Source organism: Pituophis catenifer, unplaced genomic scaffold (assembly GCF_029215685.1).
Source record: "Pituophis catenifer annectens isolate HBS135680 unplaced genomic scaffold, rPitCat1.0.hap2 SCAF_14, whole genome shotgun sequence".
NCBI classification, from domain to species: Eukaryota; Metazoa; Chordata; class Lepidosauria; order Squamata; family Colubridae; genus Pituophis; species Pituophis catenifer.
In genome coordinates, this window is record NW_027256894.1 from 20,135,537 (window position 1) to 20,153,895 (window position 18,359).

Consider the following 18,359-nt stretch of genomic DNA (forward strand, 5'->3'; position numbering starts at 1 on the left):
GCTCAGCCTTTTCTCGTCTCCAAAGATGCCGTGCAGAATTCTCATGAATCACAGTGATTAAACTGCAGTAAAGCAGCTCGCTTGACAAGTCGTGTTCATTTCCATTCGCTCCCGACACAGGAAACAAGTCGCTTTTTTCTCCCCAGAACCGTCAGCCCAGACTGAATCCATACATAATTTAGGCTTTTTAAAAAAAACCCTTTTTACAATCCTGTAATCCCTTAATTCGGGGCAGAGTCAGGGCAACTGGATGATGCTGACCATTTTACTGGCCGGATGCCCTCCCTGATGCCTATGTGGAGTTTGCAGCAGATTTTTTTTTTCTTTGCACCCTAGGAGAGAAACATCCACCACTACCTAGGATTGAACTCTCAACCTTCTGAGAGGGAGGCGAGCCCCTTCACCACTAGACCATTCTCTAGGCTTAAAATAAATTTTAAAAAAATAATTAAAATTGGAGACTGGGGCAGAGAACTTAACACGCCCCGATTCTTACTGTGGTGTTTACAGCAGTGCCATGCATATAACTTCCAATTTAATGGAAGTCGTACATCTTTTTTAAGATCAAACCGCAAGCTTGGGTTGAATTGATACCAAGATCTTTAGATGGTTGTGCAAATCCCTGAAAATCGGACCTTTTCCATAAATCATCCCTAGGAATTACGAAACAGGGCTGGTGTAATAATGCCTTGGTAGACAATCATTATCAGCACTTTTCGGTAATTCATTTCAATTCAGGATTTGTCATAACTATCTAGTTTGGCATTCAAACCATACCTCTTATCAAATATTCCATTTAAAGCTGCTCATCTTCAGATAAAATGTGTCTAAATATGTAAACTAAATCAGGCCTCAGAAGTCAGGTCCCAAAGGCAATTTATTATATGAAACGCATTAAATGTTTGAACTGGTTTTCTTCTTTTAAATGCTTCTTTACTTTATTGATGCGTAATTTTTGAACATTACTAAATACAGAACATTTTCTCTCGGGTGGGGGGTGAAGAGTGGGGCCTGATTTTTGGTACTCTCTCAAAACCATCTATTTTTAGTTAAAACTTCGCAGGTTGACAGTGAATATTAGCCTAGATCATTCAGGCTGTAGTTTAGCTGTAGTTTACAAGGCAAGCGTCTTTTGAGTCAATTTCACAACTGAATTAGCCACAAGAGGCAGAATGACCAAAAATATATGCCAAAGTACAAGATCCTATGTCCTCCTTTACCATTAAAAAAAAAAGGGGGGGACTTAAAACACAGCCAGCAAGGGAAGACACATTACTGTAAAATTCCCAGATTTGTGGCAAGATATAAAACCACCATTTTTATTGTTAAAACGTAAAAGTTCATCCATAAGGAAGTCCAAGTCGCTAGACGCAGTCATAACAAGTAAATTATCAAACAATATGAAACACTTTATTTGAACTTTACAACATATAAATTACGAGAGAAATCTGTGCTTCTGGACTGCGGTCCCATTCCCCTCCCATGTCCGATCTGAGATGGCACTAACAACGCAGTCCATGGTGCTCCGGGGAAGGGGCGGGACCCTTGACGTTGTTCCTTGGCAGAGGTCAGACTAATCTCAGAGTATTTACATATCCTGCTGGGAGCTCCCCTTGACCGGTCTGTCATCTGCTTAAATCGCGGCTCGAGTCTCGGTTAGTCAGCCGCCGTTCCTCTGCAGATAAGCCGGCGAAGAAGGGGTGGACCAGAGCTTCGCCGAACGTGATCCGCTGCGCAGGATCGAACTCTAACATTTGCATCATCAGGTTAAACAACTGCAGATGCTCGGCGGAATTGTGGAGCATGTACGTCTGAGGAGAGAAGAAGGGACAGGGAGCCATACATGGCTCCTGTTTTTTTAGGAAGGGCAAGTGTTTAACCTCCGGGCCCTTGAAATGTCACAGGTGTTTCTTTTCATGTGATAACGAGATTTTAAAAATATGTATTATTGCTATATATATTAGCAATATATGTACAGGATAGTAATATGCAGGGAATAATCCGCTGCTTTAAAAAGGTTACAGTAAGGCAAGATGGAAAGTTTTCAGGAGGCAAACCCTTAAAAAAAAATCATGTCCAGTGAAATTGTGCTTGATTAATAAATACAATTTATGCCAGCCGCCTTCTAATTTGGGGAGGCTTAAGTGTAGCAGGATGTTTGGTTATCGCTTTCAGCTCATATTAGGGCACATGGACTTAATTCTTCTCTTTTTTTCATTTACAAGACATTCCCAGCCAATGGATCCCGTTATCTAATATTGGTTCAGAAAATGTTCCAGAGGCATAAAGAAAGTTGAATTCAGATAATAGTCCACTTTTTAACGAATTAAGAGCATTATTAAAAGCTTTTTCCCCTCCCTTACCTGTAGTGGTTTGCAATTCTCTTGCACGTATCTTCCATCAGACGTGTTCTCGTCCCATACTAAATTCCCTTTGTGAAAATATTTCTGTTTCCTGATTGTAAACAAGGAAAAAGAAAAAAAAAACACAGAAAACTAACATTAAGGGTTGAGACAAAAAAGCTTGACAGCACGCACAACTCATTTCTCCCCCAACTGCGGCAGAAACTATTCTACAAAATACAAAGACTACCCCGTGTCAATGAATCTGTCATTTAGATATTTGGTGCTTCCTTATACGTGTGTTACTCTTCCAGAGAAACCTTGACCAACATCTTACGTTGCCAACAAGTAATCCTTGGCTGATCCACCTGCCCAAGATGATGATGGCCTACTTTCTGCTCCTAAAAAGACCAAACTTACTCAGTCAAGCACTCCTACCGAGTTTTGCGGATCATGTGCTGTGGCATCGGGCCGAGGATTTTCTCCATCATTACTAGATGTTCTCGGTTCTCATGAGTCTGTGAAGTCAAACAAAGCACGTTATTTCTATTCAACAAAACAAAAAGGATCAGCATTTTTCTTTTCTCACTGACTTCAAGACAATATCTCTTCTTTGTGTCAAGCAGAGGAGAGGTTGAATGCTGCCAAAGTCAACCATACACCAGTCACCGAAACGTAATAAGACACAATCAGTGCAATTAGCAAATGGACTACGGATCGAATACCGCAATTGATAGGCAAGGATAATTGCAGGGAGTTTTTGCTTAATGACCCATTCAGTGCTTGTTCAAGGTTATGACAGTGCTGAATGAAGGGTACTTATGACCGTTCCTTGTAATCCTGGCCGTCATGCTGTCCTTGGGGTCAAATTTTTGCAATCATGACACTGCCGTGTCCTGCAATCCCACGATTACAACCTCTTCCCAGCTGGCTTCTAACAAGCAAAGTCAATGGGGAAGGCAGCAAGAAGCTGGACATTGCAGTCACATGAAGTCCTCACTTAATGACCCAGAATGTTTCGCTTAACGATGCATTCGTATGACACTACACTCTACGACATCCCTTAGCGATGGAGTTTCCAGTTGCAATTCCCGTTCGCTCTTTAACACGGAAGAAAAAAAAAATACTTGAATCTATCCAGAGACAATGAAATCCACGTACCTGGAAAAGTGTGAATCCCCGGTAATATTCAAAGAGGATGCAACCGATGCTCCAGACATCGCAAGGCTGTGCCCAGCCCAGCTCTGCAAAAGGAAGGACAAAATCACATGGGTTCTACATAGCAAGGGAAGATATAACTGTGATCGCAACTGAAGTCTATAGATGGCTGCATTCTCTCTCCACCACTCAAACTGCTCCGATTCTTTATTTCAAGTGCTTGCCTTCCTGTACCAGCCTGCCTTCCACTGAGGACCTGTATCCTGCACGAGCCAGAAAGAGGGCTGTGAAAATATCTACAGACCCTTGTACAGACCCTGGACATAAGCTGTTTCAACTTCTCCCAAGACGACGCTATAGGCTGAGGCATTAAAACACCAAAACATCTAGACCAGTGATGGCGGAAATGTCACGTGTGTGGGGCTCGTTGGGGCCATGCCCCAGAAAAGCTGAACTTCCAGGTTCTGGCGCACATGCGCACCTGACAATCAGCTGGCTGGCACGCATGCGAAGGACACCAGCACGCGAAAGACAGCTGAGTGTTACGTATGCATGCGCACCAGAAACCCAGAAGACAAACAGGCAAGGCCGTGCATGTCGGGTGATACGGCTTCGCGGGTCACTTTGGGCACACATGCCATAGGTTCCCCATGACAGATCTAGACACAAGGACAGTCGTCATCCCCACCCCCACCCCCACCCCGGTCCCATCACTCTGATGAACAACTAATTTCCATTACACTGTCAAAGTATCTAGTAGGGCTGTATTACTCCTTATCCTTCTCATCTTTCCTATTTTCTTCTTATGACACAGTAAGAATATGCTTATTTAGCATCTTATGACTATCGAGTATTGTATATTATGATTTTATGATTATGAAATGGCCAGTAAAGAATTCTATTCTATTATTATCCTATTCTATTATTATCCTATTCTATTATTATCCTATCCTATCCTATCCTATCCTATCCTATCCTATCCTATCCTATCCTATCCTATCCTATCCTATCCTATCCTATCCTATCCTATCCTATCCTATCCTATCCTATCGTAAATTAACTTAATGTGGCAATCAACAGGAACATGAGTGTCGACTCACCCAAGATCACTTCTGGCGGCCGGTAGTGCCGAGTCGCCACAATAGTGGTATGATGCTCATGGTCAAAAGTGGCGCTTCCAAAATCTGCCACCCGGATGCAGGTGTTCCTGATAGATTTCTCTTCACAGTTCTGCAAGGCAGAAAAGAGGCCGCCGGTCCATTCATTGCCTTCTCAAAAATGTGATATTCTCAAAGGGAATGTTCTATGAATAGCCTTTCTTTTCCGACTAGGTGGAAAATGGGCACCTGCTGCCTGCATGTCTGTCACGAATCCCCAAAGCTAACACGAGATGTTAAATGGCTCAACATCAGCCAAAAGGCTTAATTCCTATACAACAAGAATCAGAGATACAGGGAGGGAAGTGGCAATTTTACACAGCCTTCAAGCTACTGAAATCTGGGGGAATTGCCATCCTGAATACTGCTGTAACCATAAGCTGCTCCCTGTCCGGTCACAAACTGATATTCCTTCATTTCCATGTAAAAGCAACCAGCTAGCCTTCCTATTCAAATGAAACCCACCTTTTTCTCATTGTACAAGGTATCAAACTCCGAGTTTACAAACAAGATGTTTTCAGGTTTGAGATCCGTGTGAGTCAGCTGGTTGTCGTGCAGAACTGCGGAAAAAGGGGAGGAGACATTCCAATCAGCTTTGCAGTTACAGCTACCAACTTGTAATCCAGAGCTGAAGTCTAATAGGGATTTAACTACCGGAATATCTATTCAGAAATAGCTACCCCGAGGCCAATTTTTTTTTTTTTAAAGATGCTGTGAAGTGTTTAGGCTTTTCAAAGAAAATTTACTGAAAAGGGCGACATTCAGGCTAATCATCACCCCCAAATTAGGAACGTTCAGGAGACTGAATTCATTTCCCTTCCCTCCCCATCTGATTTCACAGTGCGCCTATTCAATTTTATGCCATCAATTACCAGATAAACAATCTCCCATGAAAAACCCGGGGTGATTTTTGGCTCTTTGGCCATTAGACTTACAATCCTGTTAAACACTTCAGGATTGACCGGGATGCTTAAGCAAGAATGACTAAAGCCCCACCCCACCCAAACAATGAGAAAACCGAGATCTTTTATTTCTGTTTTTCTCTACAGAAGTAGCACTTACATTTCAAGGCATGGCAGAGCTGGTAGGCCATGTGCCTTATCTGCGGAAGAGGGTAGGGCTGGAAGTTATTCTCTTTCAGAAACTCAAAAGTGTTTTTGCCCAGCAGCTCAAAGGCGATGCACATGTGGCCATGGAAGTTGAACCAGTCCGACATCAAGACACACAGGCTAGGCCTGAAGAGGAAAAAAACAGAGGGAGGGTGGAAATCTGGCTGCTAAAGAAGCATTAACCGCCACGTCAAATTCTATGGGGCTGCCTTTTAAGAATTCACCCCCACTGAAGGAAGGTTACTTCGGAAGCAAACATTAAGGTTACTGGGAAATCTGGGGAGAAGGAAAAGCAACTTAATGGAGCTTCTACGAGTGGGTGGGTGGGATTTATTGCCCAAGGAGCATAAAAGAGTACAAAGGATACTTATGCATATGAAAGTATCCACTTCCTCAAAAACTAAAAAAAATTGGAAGGAATTAATAGAATAAGCACTACTTCATTTTTAGAAATTCTTGGGAGGGGGCTGTGCATAGGGTAAAAGAGCTGCCTATTTCGTGACTCCCCCCCCCCCTCCGGGAGGTTGTTCCAGCATCATCATTTGAAAAAAGAACACACAACATAAATGGCAGCGACAATACTTACTGTTTACTGTCCTTTTCTTTTTCTTTGATTTTCTTTAGGACATTAATTTCTAGTCGGGCTGCTTCACGGTATTTGCCCACATTTCGAATAATTTTCAAAGCTACCAGAGATTTGCCTCTACGGAGCAAATGAAGAAAGAGAAGAGAAAGGCGGATTGTTAGAGAAGTAACAGCAGATATTTCCAACGAGGAAGTGGCGGAGATTAAATCCAATACTTTCATTCAATAAAAACCTAAAATAGGAGAAACCAATTCCTCTTTCCTTTCAAGCTCCCAGAGACAGGTGCCAAAAGACAACAGAGCAAAAAGTAAAAGATCAAGTACCGTAATAATTAAATCATAAAGCTCTTCAAAGCAACTGCGCTTCACCTGTCTATCTCACCGCCTGAAGGCCCCCTTCATATCCTTTTGAAGGCCAGAGGTGCTTCATGCTACTTAATGATGCAGTTTCTTGATGACAAAGCACTCACAAAGGGAGTAGATAGTTGGATTATTCATTCAGTGCTCATTTACTAGTATTCAAATAAAGCAGTGGCACATCATCTTAATGTCCCCCCAAATGCCCTGTCAGAGGGTTACGTTGTACCAACCCTGTAGAAAATTCAGGGTGGTATCAATCCAGATGTTATGAAGGCAAGCTCATGCACTGACAGGCCACCTCTGGTTAAGGCGGGTTCCTGAAGTTAGACTTTCCCTCGAGGTCGAGACCCTCAGCGAGCCTTCTCTCAACGGAAAGGCAGATTCACTTTGGAGTAGGGGGTCTTGAAGATACTCAAGCCCTGAGCTATGCAGAACCTTAAAGGGGAACGACTGACACGGGTTCTAGACTGCCCACGGAAGCTGACTGCCAGCCAACTGCAACTCCCGACAATGTAAGTGTCATGGGGCGAATTTAGATGCAGTCCATGCTGTAACAATCTACATGGACTTCAGTCCCATGTAGGGAAAATTGCAACAGTCCAACAATTTGGTACTTTCCCAGGGAACCTTGGCTGGGAAAGACATTCTCTATATACCATTCTCCCCCAGCCCATATTTCTAGAACCTTCTAGAGTCAAACTTTCAGTTTAACACCGAAAGCTGTGTTCACCCCATTTGCTCATGGACAGGCTCAGTGGGCCAGGTAAACACCAATATGAAGGAGCTGTCAGGTTAGGAAGCAGCAGCTCCAGGCTGGTGTTGAGTTGAAATTCCCTCTCCTTTCATTCCAACGATACGCCTCCATGAACAAGAGTTGGATTGATAAGAGCAGCTAGAAAAACAAGCTCCCTGTTGGAGAAAGGACTACCATGTTTCCCTGAAAATAAGACCCTGTCTTATATTTTTTTGAACTGTGATATAAGCGCTTGGCCTTATTTTCAAGGTGGTCTTATTATTTTGGGGCGCATGGAGCAAGATGGGGCTCCTCTTGCTGTCTTACCTGATTTCCAGCTCTGCATTTAAATGTTTTCGGGGAGGCCTTATTTTCGGGGGGAGGCTTATTTTAGTGCATGCGCTCAATTATCAGGGGCTTATTATCAGGGGAGGTCTTATTTTCGGGGAAACAGGGTACCAGAATCCTGGCAACTGCTTTTACCCAATTTAAAGATGAATGGTTACAGAAGCAAACCAAGCCATCTCCTAAACGTGGCTGAGGAATCCTGGGAGTTAAAGTCCACGAGTCTTAAAAGTTGCCAAGTCAGGAGAACTCTGTCCTAGATTCTCAAAGCATTCCCTAGAACCCCTATATACTCCCCACGAACTGGGTTCCGAGCTGCATTGCTTGGGGACAGGCCTGCTTGCATATTGGTGGGCAGAACCTGCTTCCTTGGCTTTTGGGGGAACTGTCATTCCTCAATTGCTTGCATGCTCTCTTTCACCCTCCTTTCTCACTTCCGGGACCTATATCTCCCCTGAAGGGTGTCTCCAGGCTATCTCCTTCACTGTGGAATTCCTTCTTAAGGCTAGAAAGGAGCATTGAGAGTATTTTTGTTCTGCTAGAACACTTTGGGCTGACAATTGGGGAAAGTTGTGATGCAAATCTTTTGGGACTCTTTCTTGTAGGGAAAAGAGGCAGAGGAGTCTTAAAGTTCAGTAAGAAAGACGTAGGGGGGTTTTGGCGAAAGGATACCAACAGCAAAAGGCGTTGGTGTCATTGAATTTATTTGGAAATGCTAGGTTTTCTCACAGCATTCCCAATTTTCTCCGTTTCTTTCCTCTTTTCCTTTAAAATCCAAGGGGGAAGGAGCTGGTGATATGAAGTTTGGCCACTTCTAATGCAATGGCGAAGGTGATTCTGTGCTGTCCCTGAAGAAATAAGGGCAACCTCAATGCGAATTTGTGAGGTTGCATCCCTTTATGTACATGAGAGCACCAAAGACAAATTCCTTGGGTGTCCAATCACACTTGGCCAATAAAGAATTCTATTCTATTCTATTCTATTCTATTCTATTCTATTCTATTCTATTCTATTCTATTCTATTCTATTCTATTCTATTCTATTCTATTCTATTCTATTCTATTCTATTCTATTCTATTCTATTCTATTCTATTCTCATCCTGGGATAGTTTTTGCTGGCTTTAAGAATGAGATGAAAATGTGCCCATCGTGTATCTTATTAGCTTGCCTAATTTGTGAAATCACGGCACATGCTAAGTGGCCTTGGAAAGCACAAAGGTTTTGACCTCTGCTCTTGAGGTAAAGAGGGCAGATTTTTGCCTTTGGAAGAAGAGCCTTAATAATCCGGTCAGGTGTTAAGTAACTCATACCTGGCGTGGTCCACGCACTCCACCACTTTGCCAAAAGTCCCTTCGCCAAGGCTGCCCACAATTTCGTCTAGGAGAAAAAACAAAAGCGGATGTGAGCGCCGGGCACAGGCGCGCGGGTGCGAGGTCCTGCAATTTCACAGCATTCAAAAATCTCAAGAAAAGCTCTCACTGCTAACACTCTTTAATGCACAAGTTGTCTATTTTCTGTTGTCAAGCAATTACTGTTCAGTCCATTTACAAGCAATAAACATTAGAGACCCCTCCCGTACACTGAGAGCGATCTCGTCTAACATGGGGATAGAAAGTAGAGAGGTAAAGTTTTACGAAAGGTGGCTGTACATCGCTCTTGGAGCCAATCGCCGATCCTGCACACCAGGTGACCTTCCTTGTCATCTTCCACGCTCCTGCTGCGCTTATTGCTCTGTTGGCTTCTCTGTACACACCGCCCCCCGAAACGCCATCCGACCAATCGCACACAGCGGGCAGTTTCCGATTGGCAGATTGAGTTGTCATTCAAAGGCGGAGAGACGACGATGGCGTCGGTGGTTGGATTTTCCAGATCCCAGCATTTCATAAGGCACACAGCATATATAACGATAGGGATATTGCAAGGGACACGTCAAGACACAAACCGACTTTCAAAACAAAGGTTAAAAAAAACAGCTACAGGTATGTAAAGAAACTGATTAGCTATGGAAGGCGAGGGCTGGAGTCTCGCAGCAGTTGGTGCCCGTAGGTCTTGAGCAGCGGGTAAGCAGCTGGCGTGTGCCCAGTGACTGGGCACGCTCCCATAGGCCTCAACTGCCACCTCTTAATCACTAAGGGAAGATAAGCGATCCGCGCAGGAAGGAGGATTCAATGAAAGGAGCGTCTCCATCAGCAACCGTGATAATGGGCAACCCTCCCAAAAAATCAGCAGAATCCTAGGTTGCCCCCTCCTACCCCAGTGGCTGTTCAACACCCTCCTGATCAGATGGAAACCACTGCAAATCTGGTTGTTCTACCTTTGATAAACCTGGTCTAATCCCTCGTTTGCTTTCAGTACTGAGTAAAAGTCAAGCTTAGAAGAAGTTTTTAGACAGGAGCCCTGTGTGGGAGTCGAGCATTTTTTTAAAATGTGGCTGATGACCGGTCTATAAAGGACCAAAGGCCAACTAAGGTCATAGAGGTCAGCCCCACACCACCCCCAATGCTCAGGAAAGTTTCTGACCCTCTTGAAGAAAGGGAAAAAAAAAACGGAAAAGGAGTCCTTCATTGTTACTGGGTTCTACTGTACTGAAGGAGAGGGAAGAAAACAGCCAAGCAATCCTGAAGAGTTCCACTATTATAAAGGATTATCCCAATCACCATTTAATCGCAAAATGTTATGTAGCTCGTTTAGAGTGAGCTGCAGATTCCAGGCCTGCCTTCTCTTGTTCCACCTTCCACTGGAGAACAACTAGGCGTATTGGTCTAAGAGAAAGTGGCTGGAACAGACGAGCTGAGGTCAATCTTAAGATCCTTAAGCATGTTAAAGAAGGTTAAGAGAACAGGATGGTTTAGGTCACACCGAGCAAACTCCGTATCCTTAACGCTGCAAATCGTACTTATGGGACAAATTCCAAGAACAGGGATCTGGAGGGAGAGGGGAGGCTTACGGTGAGCAGCCTGCAAGATATTAGCAAGTGTGATTGAAAAGCAGGATAAGGGAGAGAGGACAGACTGGTTCAAACCATCCACAAAACTCCCTTCCCTTTGCTAGGTGTGTAAGGGCACAGAGCAATTACAGCACCTCCAGCGTTAGGGACCTGGGAGGTGTATGAATCAGTAAAGCAAAGTCATACATGCACTTTAATAGTCACTGCTTTGTTTTCTTATTAAATTACTTGTTTCCTTTCTCTGCAGTTTAATGGGTAGAGCCAATTGGTGGATGAGATTTGGGAACTAGTTATTAATTTAATTTAAAAATGCATTGAATAGGAACGCAGTTGTAACCAAAGGTAGAAAACCTCCATGTGGGCATGTTTCCCAAACCTCCGACAGGCTGAATATACGTTGTAGCCCTGTATTATTGCTCAGCAGGTACTCAAATTCCCATCTTCTGGAGTTCTTTTGAGTCCTTGGGAGGCTGCCATGCGTAACTGGGAGGCTGCCAGGTTATTCAGGCTGATTATACAGGTAGTCCTCGACTTACAACGGTTCGTTGAGTGACGGTTCAAAATTACCACGGCACTGAAAAATGTGACTTATGTCTGTTTTTCAGTTACGACCTTTGCAGCATCCCCATGATCACAGGATCAAACTTCAGGCGCTCGGCAACTGGTTCATACTTACGACCGTTGCTGTGTTCCCAAGCTCACGTGATCCCCTTTTGCGACCTTGAGACAAGCAAAGTCAATGGGGGAGCCAGATTCACTTAACGTCCCCGGTTGCTAACTTATCAACTGCAGTGATTTCACTATGGGAAAAAAAGGTTGTAAAACGGGACAAAACTCACTTAAACAAATGTCTCACTTAGCAACAGAAATGTTGGGCTCCGTTGCGGTCGTAAGTCGAGGACTACCTGTATACTCCGCAGGATCTAGATTTCACCAGAATTCTCTTCAAGAGGGTTGTTATGCCAAGAAGTGACGTCCTTCAGCCAAGTCCAACACAACCTGGCTGGGGTCAAAGGCTAAAAAAATTGTCCTTGTTACAAAGGCAGGGGAACAGCCTGAGTCACTGAAGACAACTAACCAAGCGCCACCATGCATATTATGGGGTGGACGCTTCAGAGTGGAAAATGAAGGATGCAGCACAGCCGTCCTGAGTCACCTGCACAAACACCCCTTGAATCATCACCTCCCAATACATCTTAGAAAACACCACACTGGATTCTCATCCACTACAGCTTTTTCACAGCTGGGTGACCAAGCCTAACATAACCAGGATCGCACGAGACAAGAAACCTTAAGAAACCGTACCGAGAAGGGGAAAAAAAAAAAAAAAAGATAGCGATTAGAAGTACTCACCCAATGTTAAATCAAAGCTGAAAAAGAGCTAGAAGGTCAATTGGGCCCTAGACCATTTCCTGAACTCGTTTTGGATGCTACTCACCGAGGAGGTGCTGCTACAAGACCTGGTCCTGCGTTTCCGGCAACGGTGTTGGTGCTTCCTGGTCCGATGACGCTCCCGAGATCTCCTGTGGTGACGTGAACGACGGGTAGAGTAATAGTCCTCCACAAAAGACGGGCTTTGCTCTTCAAACTTGTGGAGTTCACTGTCCGTCCTGTCTCGGTACCCTCTCTGGTAAGGCAATCTGTCCTGGCTGAATTGCAAACAAAAGAAAGCATAGGATGTTCACTTACTGCCAACGCACTTACAACAGCTGCCGAAAATAACTCTTAACACACAAATCTTAACTGACCGGTCAGCAGATGCACCTGTCAATTAGGTTGCATGACATCACTGACTGTAGCACATATTTTGTAACAAAGCTGCAAATGTTAATCGTGTTTGTTTATTCTGAGGCTGTGGTTCTACTAAAAATTGTCCTAAGCAAACGAGAAAAGAACCAGGGAAGTAGGCTTCATTGAGATTATAGGACGTAATAACACATTTTCTTACGTTATTCCTATTTTGTCCCATTTCATCTGCACATATTTCCCTATGCAGTATAAATCAGGCCTTTAAGCAATCTATAATTGTCCGAGGTCAGAATTGTTAATAATTGCCAATAGCAGATCAGAGGAGAGACCAGGTCAGTGTTGGGTTGTAGCACACGGAACAATTAACTAGGATTTGGAGAAGAGCAGATATTTCCAGCATAAAAAACCCACTCCCTATTTGGGCTTGAGGCTAGAATTTCAGCCTCCAGAATCAAGTGGGCTCTTTATTCAAAAGTCTCTTTGTATGGCAATCGACGGCTTCGTGGGCCCACTGTTATATTTTTCACTCATGAAAGCAACTTGCCGGTTCACAAATTGCACCAAACAATGTAGAGCCTCTTTGCTTTAGTCTCTTTTCAGGGTACCAAGCCTTGTTTCAATTCTTAGTCCTCACAATCACAAAGAAAATTATTCTGGAGGGAGGGGTGTTCCAAGGCAAAAATAAAGCCTTCCACCATCGTGTCTCATGCGCAGGTTTTTATTTCATCACAAATTGTACCTTTCATACAAAACAGTTCGCATATTACGTTATATAAAGTGAAAAGTGAAATTGGTAATTCGATGTGCACTGCTAAAGCCGACTGGCCTATAATTGTAGGTCACAGCTGACCTTTGAGTGCCCTTATTTGATTTCGTCTATTCTAGCCCACCCTGTACTGTGGAGATGCCAATGACAACCTGTGCCAGGCCAACCCTGGCAGCATTTAAAGGTGAACACAGCGTTGCCTGATTTCTTCAGTTCCACAGCAACATGCAAAGGAATGTGGAGGATCTGATTCTCAAGCACGATATATTTCTATGTTGAAGCAGACGCTGGAGTCAACCTCCCACATCTTGAGGATGTGCTGCCCAAATCTCAGCCACATTTGGGGTGGGTGGGGGCGGAGAGCAGCCAGCTCTAAGAGCAAGATGGCTAGCAGATTGCTTCCCAGAAATAGCTCATTTCCATTCTATTTTTTAATCCCAATTCCATGGGCCGGAGGGTTTGGAGAGGTTCAGAGTGGGAATGGTAGAGGACTGACTTCTATATTTGTCTCTGATCTATTTCTGTTAAGAGGGCAGAATGATTTATTTATTTCTCAAATTTCTTTGCTGTCCATCTCACAGTTTAGGCAAATCTAGGCGGCTTACATCAAGATAAAACCCACAAATATTCAACAATTATACATTTAAAAAACAGATTGCAATTACAAAAAAATGAAACAATCTACAAAACAAGGATTTGGAGGGGAGAGGTGGAGTTCCTTTTCTCTTGTTAGCGCACCAACCACCTCCAGCCAACAGCTTCTCCTTCAGGCCAACTAGCAAAGCCAGATTTCAAAGCTTTTCCTGGAGGCTAAAAGAGAGGGGGCGGATCTTAAAATTCACTTTAAAATGCCACAAGCTCTCTGCGATACACCACACAGCAGTGGATACTTACTAATATACAGGCTTCAAATATTTTGTCTAGGTTCTCCCAATCCTCTTCATTTTATCTGCAAAGCCTCCTAGTTCTTCCTAAGATTAGTTCTGTTTTATCTGCACGAACAAGAACTAAGACAACTAATGTTGCCTTATACGTTTTGAAAAACAGAGGAGGCAGGAAAGAACCCTCATCAAAATTTGTATTCAGAAGCCAACAATCTAAAACAATCAGGTGCCATGGTAGAATAGCTACAGTGCCCTGCTTTGGAGCATTCTAGACTCCATCAGCTGTGGGTTGACCTAAGAAACCAATTAAGAACACAATAGCAGTTTTGCTCAGTCCAAAAGGACAGCTGGTGGAGCATTGTGTTGCCTTCAGTGGTGAAAACAATTCACCAAGGCTCACCAAATGTGAAAGCAAAATTCCTCAACTGTATATAAACCTGAAAGGTGGGATTTTTTTGGGGTGTGTGTAGCACTATGTACCTCGACAGATTTATTGTCTAGGATTCTTGATACTTACAGAGATGATAAATTATCTCTAAGCAAACGCATTTAGAATTTCTCCTTTCAAACCATTATCAAGTATCAAGCAGTCAAATGCTGGCTTTAAACAGCTCACCTTCTAGAACGCGACCTCCTAGGAAAATCCCGGAGAGTGGGATACCGTGGTCTTCCCTCATGGTGCTCTCTGCTACGAGACCGCCGCCTCTTCCATCTATGGCTCATATAGGGCTCGGGCTCAGGTGAGTGGTAACGTTTACAGTGATGCATCTGAATACACAGGGGAGAGATGTGTGTCAACAGAAGAAACCACCTCTCCAACAGAACAAATTCTTCCCAATAATTCACACCTTTTTGGCACCATTCACAAACTTCAAAAATCCTATTATACTGAATTTTTTTTACTAGTGTATCCTCAAGAAGACAGGTTAGTGCAGCATCAAATTCAAGAATATTCATACCAGTGGCATTAAAAAGACCTTTATGACATAAGCAACAGACAGACTGTCTAAGAGCAATCGTGTTAAAGGAATATTACCTATTTACACGAAGGCTCTGTTGGAAATGTTATAAGCTAAGCATAACTGACACAGGATAAATTTAATGAGAGTCACTGTGTACATCATTAAGGGTATTGTTACTTCTTTCTATATGGTAAGCTTTTTTGAGAAATAATAATGCAAACAGCTACTAGGACTGCAAGTCAGAGCAGCTCAATTATTGTTTTGACTTGCTAAAATAAATAGGACAGAATCAGAAATTTCTTAAGTCAGTATTTCGCTAAAAAAACCAAAGTAATAAAATAACAAATAAGAAAACAAAAAATGACTAGCTACAGAAATAATGTACTAAAAAAATTAATAGTATACAAACATGTTTAAAGTATGTACAAATTACTAGTATCTATAAAAAGCAGTTGTGCAGGATTAATGTTTAAAGATAGGAATTTTATTCTAAACTGTAAGGCTAACCATCCATTAAGGGAAGAAAAGGAGGAAATGATTACTCATATAAGCAAAGCTGTCTCTCCAGCCAGATATTCTTCCATACCAGGTGTCAACAAAACAATTATGTTAAAAAAAAAAAATTCCACCACTCCTAATGAGAGCTAAGCCTTGGTAATCAGATTCTACTTTATAATTTATTCTCAAAGTCCAAATTGTAGAACTGGGGATAAATGACTCTGGGATTTTTTTTAAAAAATAGTGCCCTTTGTCTAATATTTTCTCTTCTCCCTAGAAATTTCCATACACCTCTTACAATAAAGGTTTACATAAAAACAACAAAGTAGTAACTGATGTATGATCATAAAACATACACATCTAAGAAACTTACGTTTAAAATTTGTAAAAATAGCACGGAAGCTATTTATATATTTGGCACTACATAACAAAAGGCACCTTTTGTTCAAAGCGGTCACTACCACATTGAGGTGACTATCCTAGTAGTCAACCACAAACAACCTTCACAAATTTATGCACATCAGAGGTGTCCATTACACCTGTAGTTTGACACCTGGACAGCGGTCAGAAGGCTGAAGAGAGGGTGTACGTAAGCCACTAAAACAAAGAACCAAAGGCCTGGTTCACCCCAAGGATGCGTCATTATTTCATACCGCTCAAAACAATACAGATAGTCCTCGTTCGTTTAGGGACCCTTCAAAATTACGATGACACTGGAAAAAAAGCAACTTATGACCATTTTTCACACTTATGACCGTTGCGGCGTCCCCACGGTCACATGATCAAATTTCAGATGCTTGGCAACTGGTGCATATTTATGACGGTCGCAGTGTCCCGGGTTCACGTGATTCCCCTTCTGCGACCTCCTTAACAAGCCAAGTCGATGGGGAAGCCAGATTCACTTAAACACGTTACTCACTTAATTTCAGTGAACCGCTTAACAACCGTGGCAAGAAAAGTTTGTAAAATGGGGGCAAAACTGACTTAACAAATGTCAGCCGAAATTTTGGGCTCAACTGCTGCCGTAAGTTGGGGAGTACCTCTATTTACCTATATAGGTAAAATGCCATTTAACACAAGAGGACTTAACCAAATCCACAGCTGACTCACTCAGCCACTGCCGCTTAATAACAGTCATAACAGAACAGTCGTAAAATGGGGCAAAACTCCAAGGAATGCCCTTCACTTTCCCATAAATGTCGGCTGGCAACCCCTAGGGAGCGGGCCTTCTCTGTGGGCGCACCTAACCTGTGGAATCAGCTCCCCCGGGGAGCTACGGGGAGCCCCTAATCTTCGCTCTTTCCGCTGTGACCTTAATAAAACATGGTTATTTCGCCTGGCTGGTTTGGCCCGAAGGGGTTTTAAAGGGGATTTTAATGATCTTTTTATAATTTTAATCTGGTATTTTTAACATTGATTTTGCTTTATTGTTGTGAGCCGCCCTGAGTCCTCTTGGGAGATAGGGCGGCATACAAGCTCAAATAATAAATAAATAAATAAATAAATAAATAAATGGTGGGCTCAGCTTGTGGTCGTAAGTCGAGGACTACCTGGAGGTGGTTGTTTTATTAAAGACGAGAGAGAGAGACCTGTTTGCACAAAGAATGGGTAAAGCCCAACTAACCAGAACCTAGCTGGGCTGGCTTGAGTTAAATTTTAAATTGATTTTAAATTGGGTTGTTTTAATTTATGGCCAAAATGTTTAATTATTTTAATACTGTTTTTAAATTTTGTATGCTCTGTTTTTTACTTTGGCTGTGCACCGCCCTGAGTCCTATTGGAGAAGGGCGGTATAGAAATGGAAACGAATAAAAAAAATAAAAATAAAAAAACCTAACCATCATGGCTTAAGGAGAGAGATTTTTTTTAAAAAAAAAAAATCTCGCATTTCATGACGATGCTTTTTTTTTTTTTTTAAAGGCAGGCTCAGGAGCGAAATTACCACAGGCCCTGCAGGAACCCCCCTCCCCTTTTACCCCCCTCCCAGTAGGCCCGAAGCCTTCTCCCCCCCCCCTCAGCGGGTCCTGGCGTTGCCCACCCCCAAAGCGGCCTCCCCCGCCCCCCCCAGGCCAGGCCCGCCAGAGGGCCCTGTCCCGACCGACAACCGCTCCCCGCCCTTCCTTAAAAGCCCCTTATCCTCGCCCCCCACCCCCCAATCCCCTACCCGGCGGAGGTCCCGGGCGCGAGGGGGACCCTTAAAACCCGCGTCCAGGAAACGGGGACCCGTCCGGCGGGCGGAAGGGACCGTCGACATCTCTTTTTTCCAAGCGGCGCCGATGTTCCCGCGAGACTTGGGACGAGAGCGCCGCGCGACGGAATTCGTGGCAAGTCCCCGGACGGGAGGGGAGGGGGGGAACAGAACGGTGAGGCCTCGGAGGGGCGTGGCCGGCTCTCCTGTGAGGGAAGCCTAAGCCCCGCCCACTCCTTTCAGCCTCTTTCCCCCACCCCCTCTCGCCCCTCAGAAGCGGCGGGCTTGGGTGACGCCGACTAGGCCCGCGGTTGCCGGCGAAGGCTTCTCTTCCCCCGCAGAGGCGACCCCCCCAAGTAGAGAACGAGCTCCCCCGGCTCTCACCGCGGTTTCCGGCCCTCAGCGAGGCCTCCACAACTCGGCTCCGACACCGACGACGATGATGAGGAAAACGACACTTGCGCGCAGGCGCACTCGGGTCGTTCTGAGCTCTGAAAGGGGCGGGGGGGGGAAGAAAGAATCTCGGTGGCTGTCGTCGCGCGGGCTAGAGCGGCTGAACGCCGAGGTCCTTCCCCC

At 43.9% G+C, this 18,359-nt stretch overlaps 1 protein-coding gene across 5 annotated transcripts; it reads right to left on the reverse strand.

The window, feature by feature from the left end:
• Nucleotides 1-1,388: 1,388 nt before the first annotated feature.
• Nucleotides 1,389-18,258, reverse strand: CLK3 (CDC like kinase 3). Of its 5 annotated transcripts, none has more exons than XM_070953876.1 (13): nt 18,168-18,258; nt 14,752-14,903; nt 12,175-12,385; nt 9,439-9,532; nt 9,100-9,166; nt 6,353-6,469; nt 5,720-5,892; nt 5,123-5,217; nt 4,601-4,730; nt 3,504-3,586; nt 2,781-2,860; nt 2,364-2,454; nt 1,389-1,811 (listed from the first exon to the last, which is right to left on the reverse strand). In XM_070953876.1, the coding sequence occupies exons 2-13, from the start codon at nt 14,901-14,903 to the stop codon at nt 1,626-1,628; spliced, it is 1,479 nt and encodes a 492-aa protein (XP_070809977.1). In that variant the 5' UTR covers nt 18,168-18,258; the 3' UTR covers nt 1,389-1,625. The 5 variants fall into 5 exon arrangements, with proteins under 5 accessions (XP_070809977.1, XP_070809976.1, XP_070809975.1 ...); XM_070953875.1 differs by having other exon boundaries at nt 1,389-1,850; XM_070953874.1 differs by lacking the exon at nt 18,168-18,258 and adding an exon at nt 17,760-17,849 and having other exon boundaries at nt 1,389-1,850.
• Nucleotides 18,259-18,359: the final 101 nt, after the last annotated feature.

What these genes read in the sequence shown, in the direction of transcription:
- CLK3 (XM_070953874.1), bottom strand. Translation starts at nt 17,849, where the DNA reads ATGTCGACGGTCCCTTCCGCCCGCCGGACGGGTCCCCGTTTCCTGGAC. An exon ending in GCTCTGCCATGCCTTGAAAT is followed by an intron (nt 5,218 to 5,719) that starts GTAAGTGCTACT and finishes CTTTTTCCGCAG; the next exon opens with TTCTGCACGACAACCAGCTG. An exon ending in GGGGATTCACACTTTTCCAG is followed by an intron (nt 2,861 to 3,503) that starts GTACGTGGATTT and finishes TTGACTTCACAG; the next exon opens with ACTCATGAGAACCGAGAACA.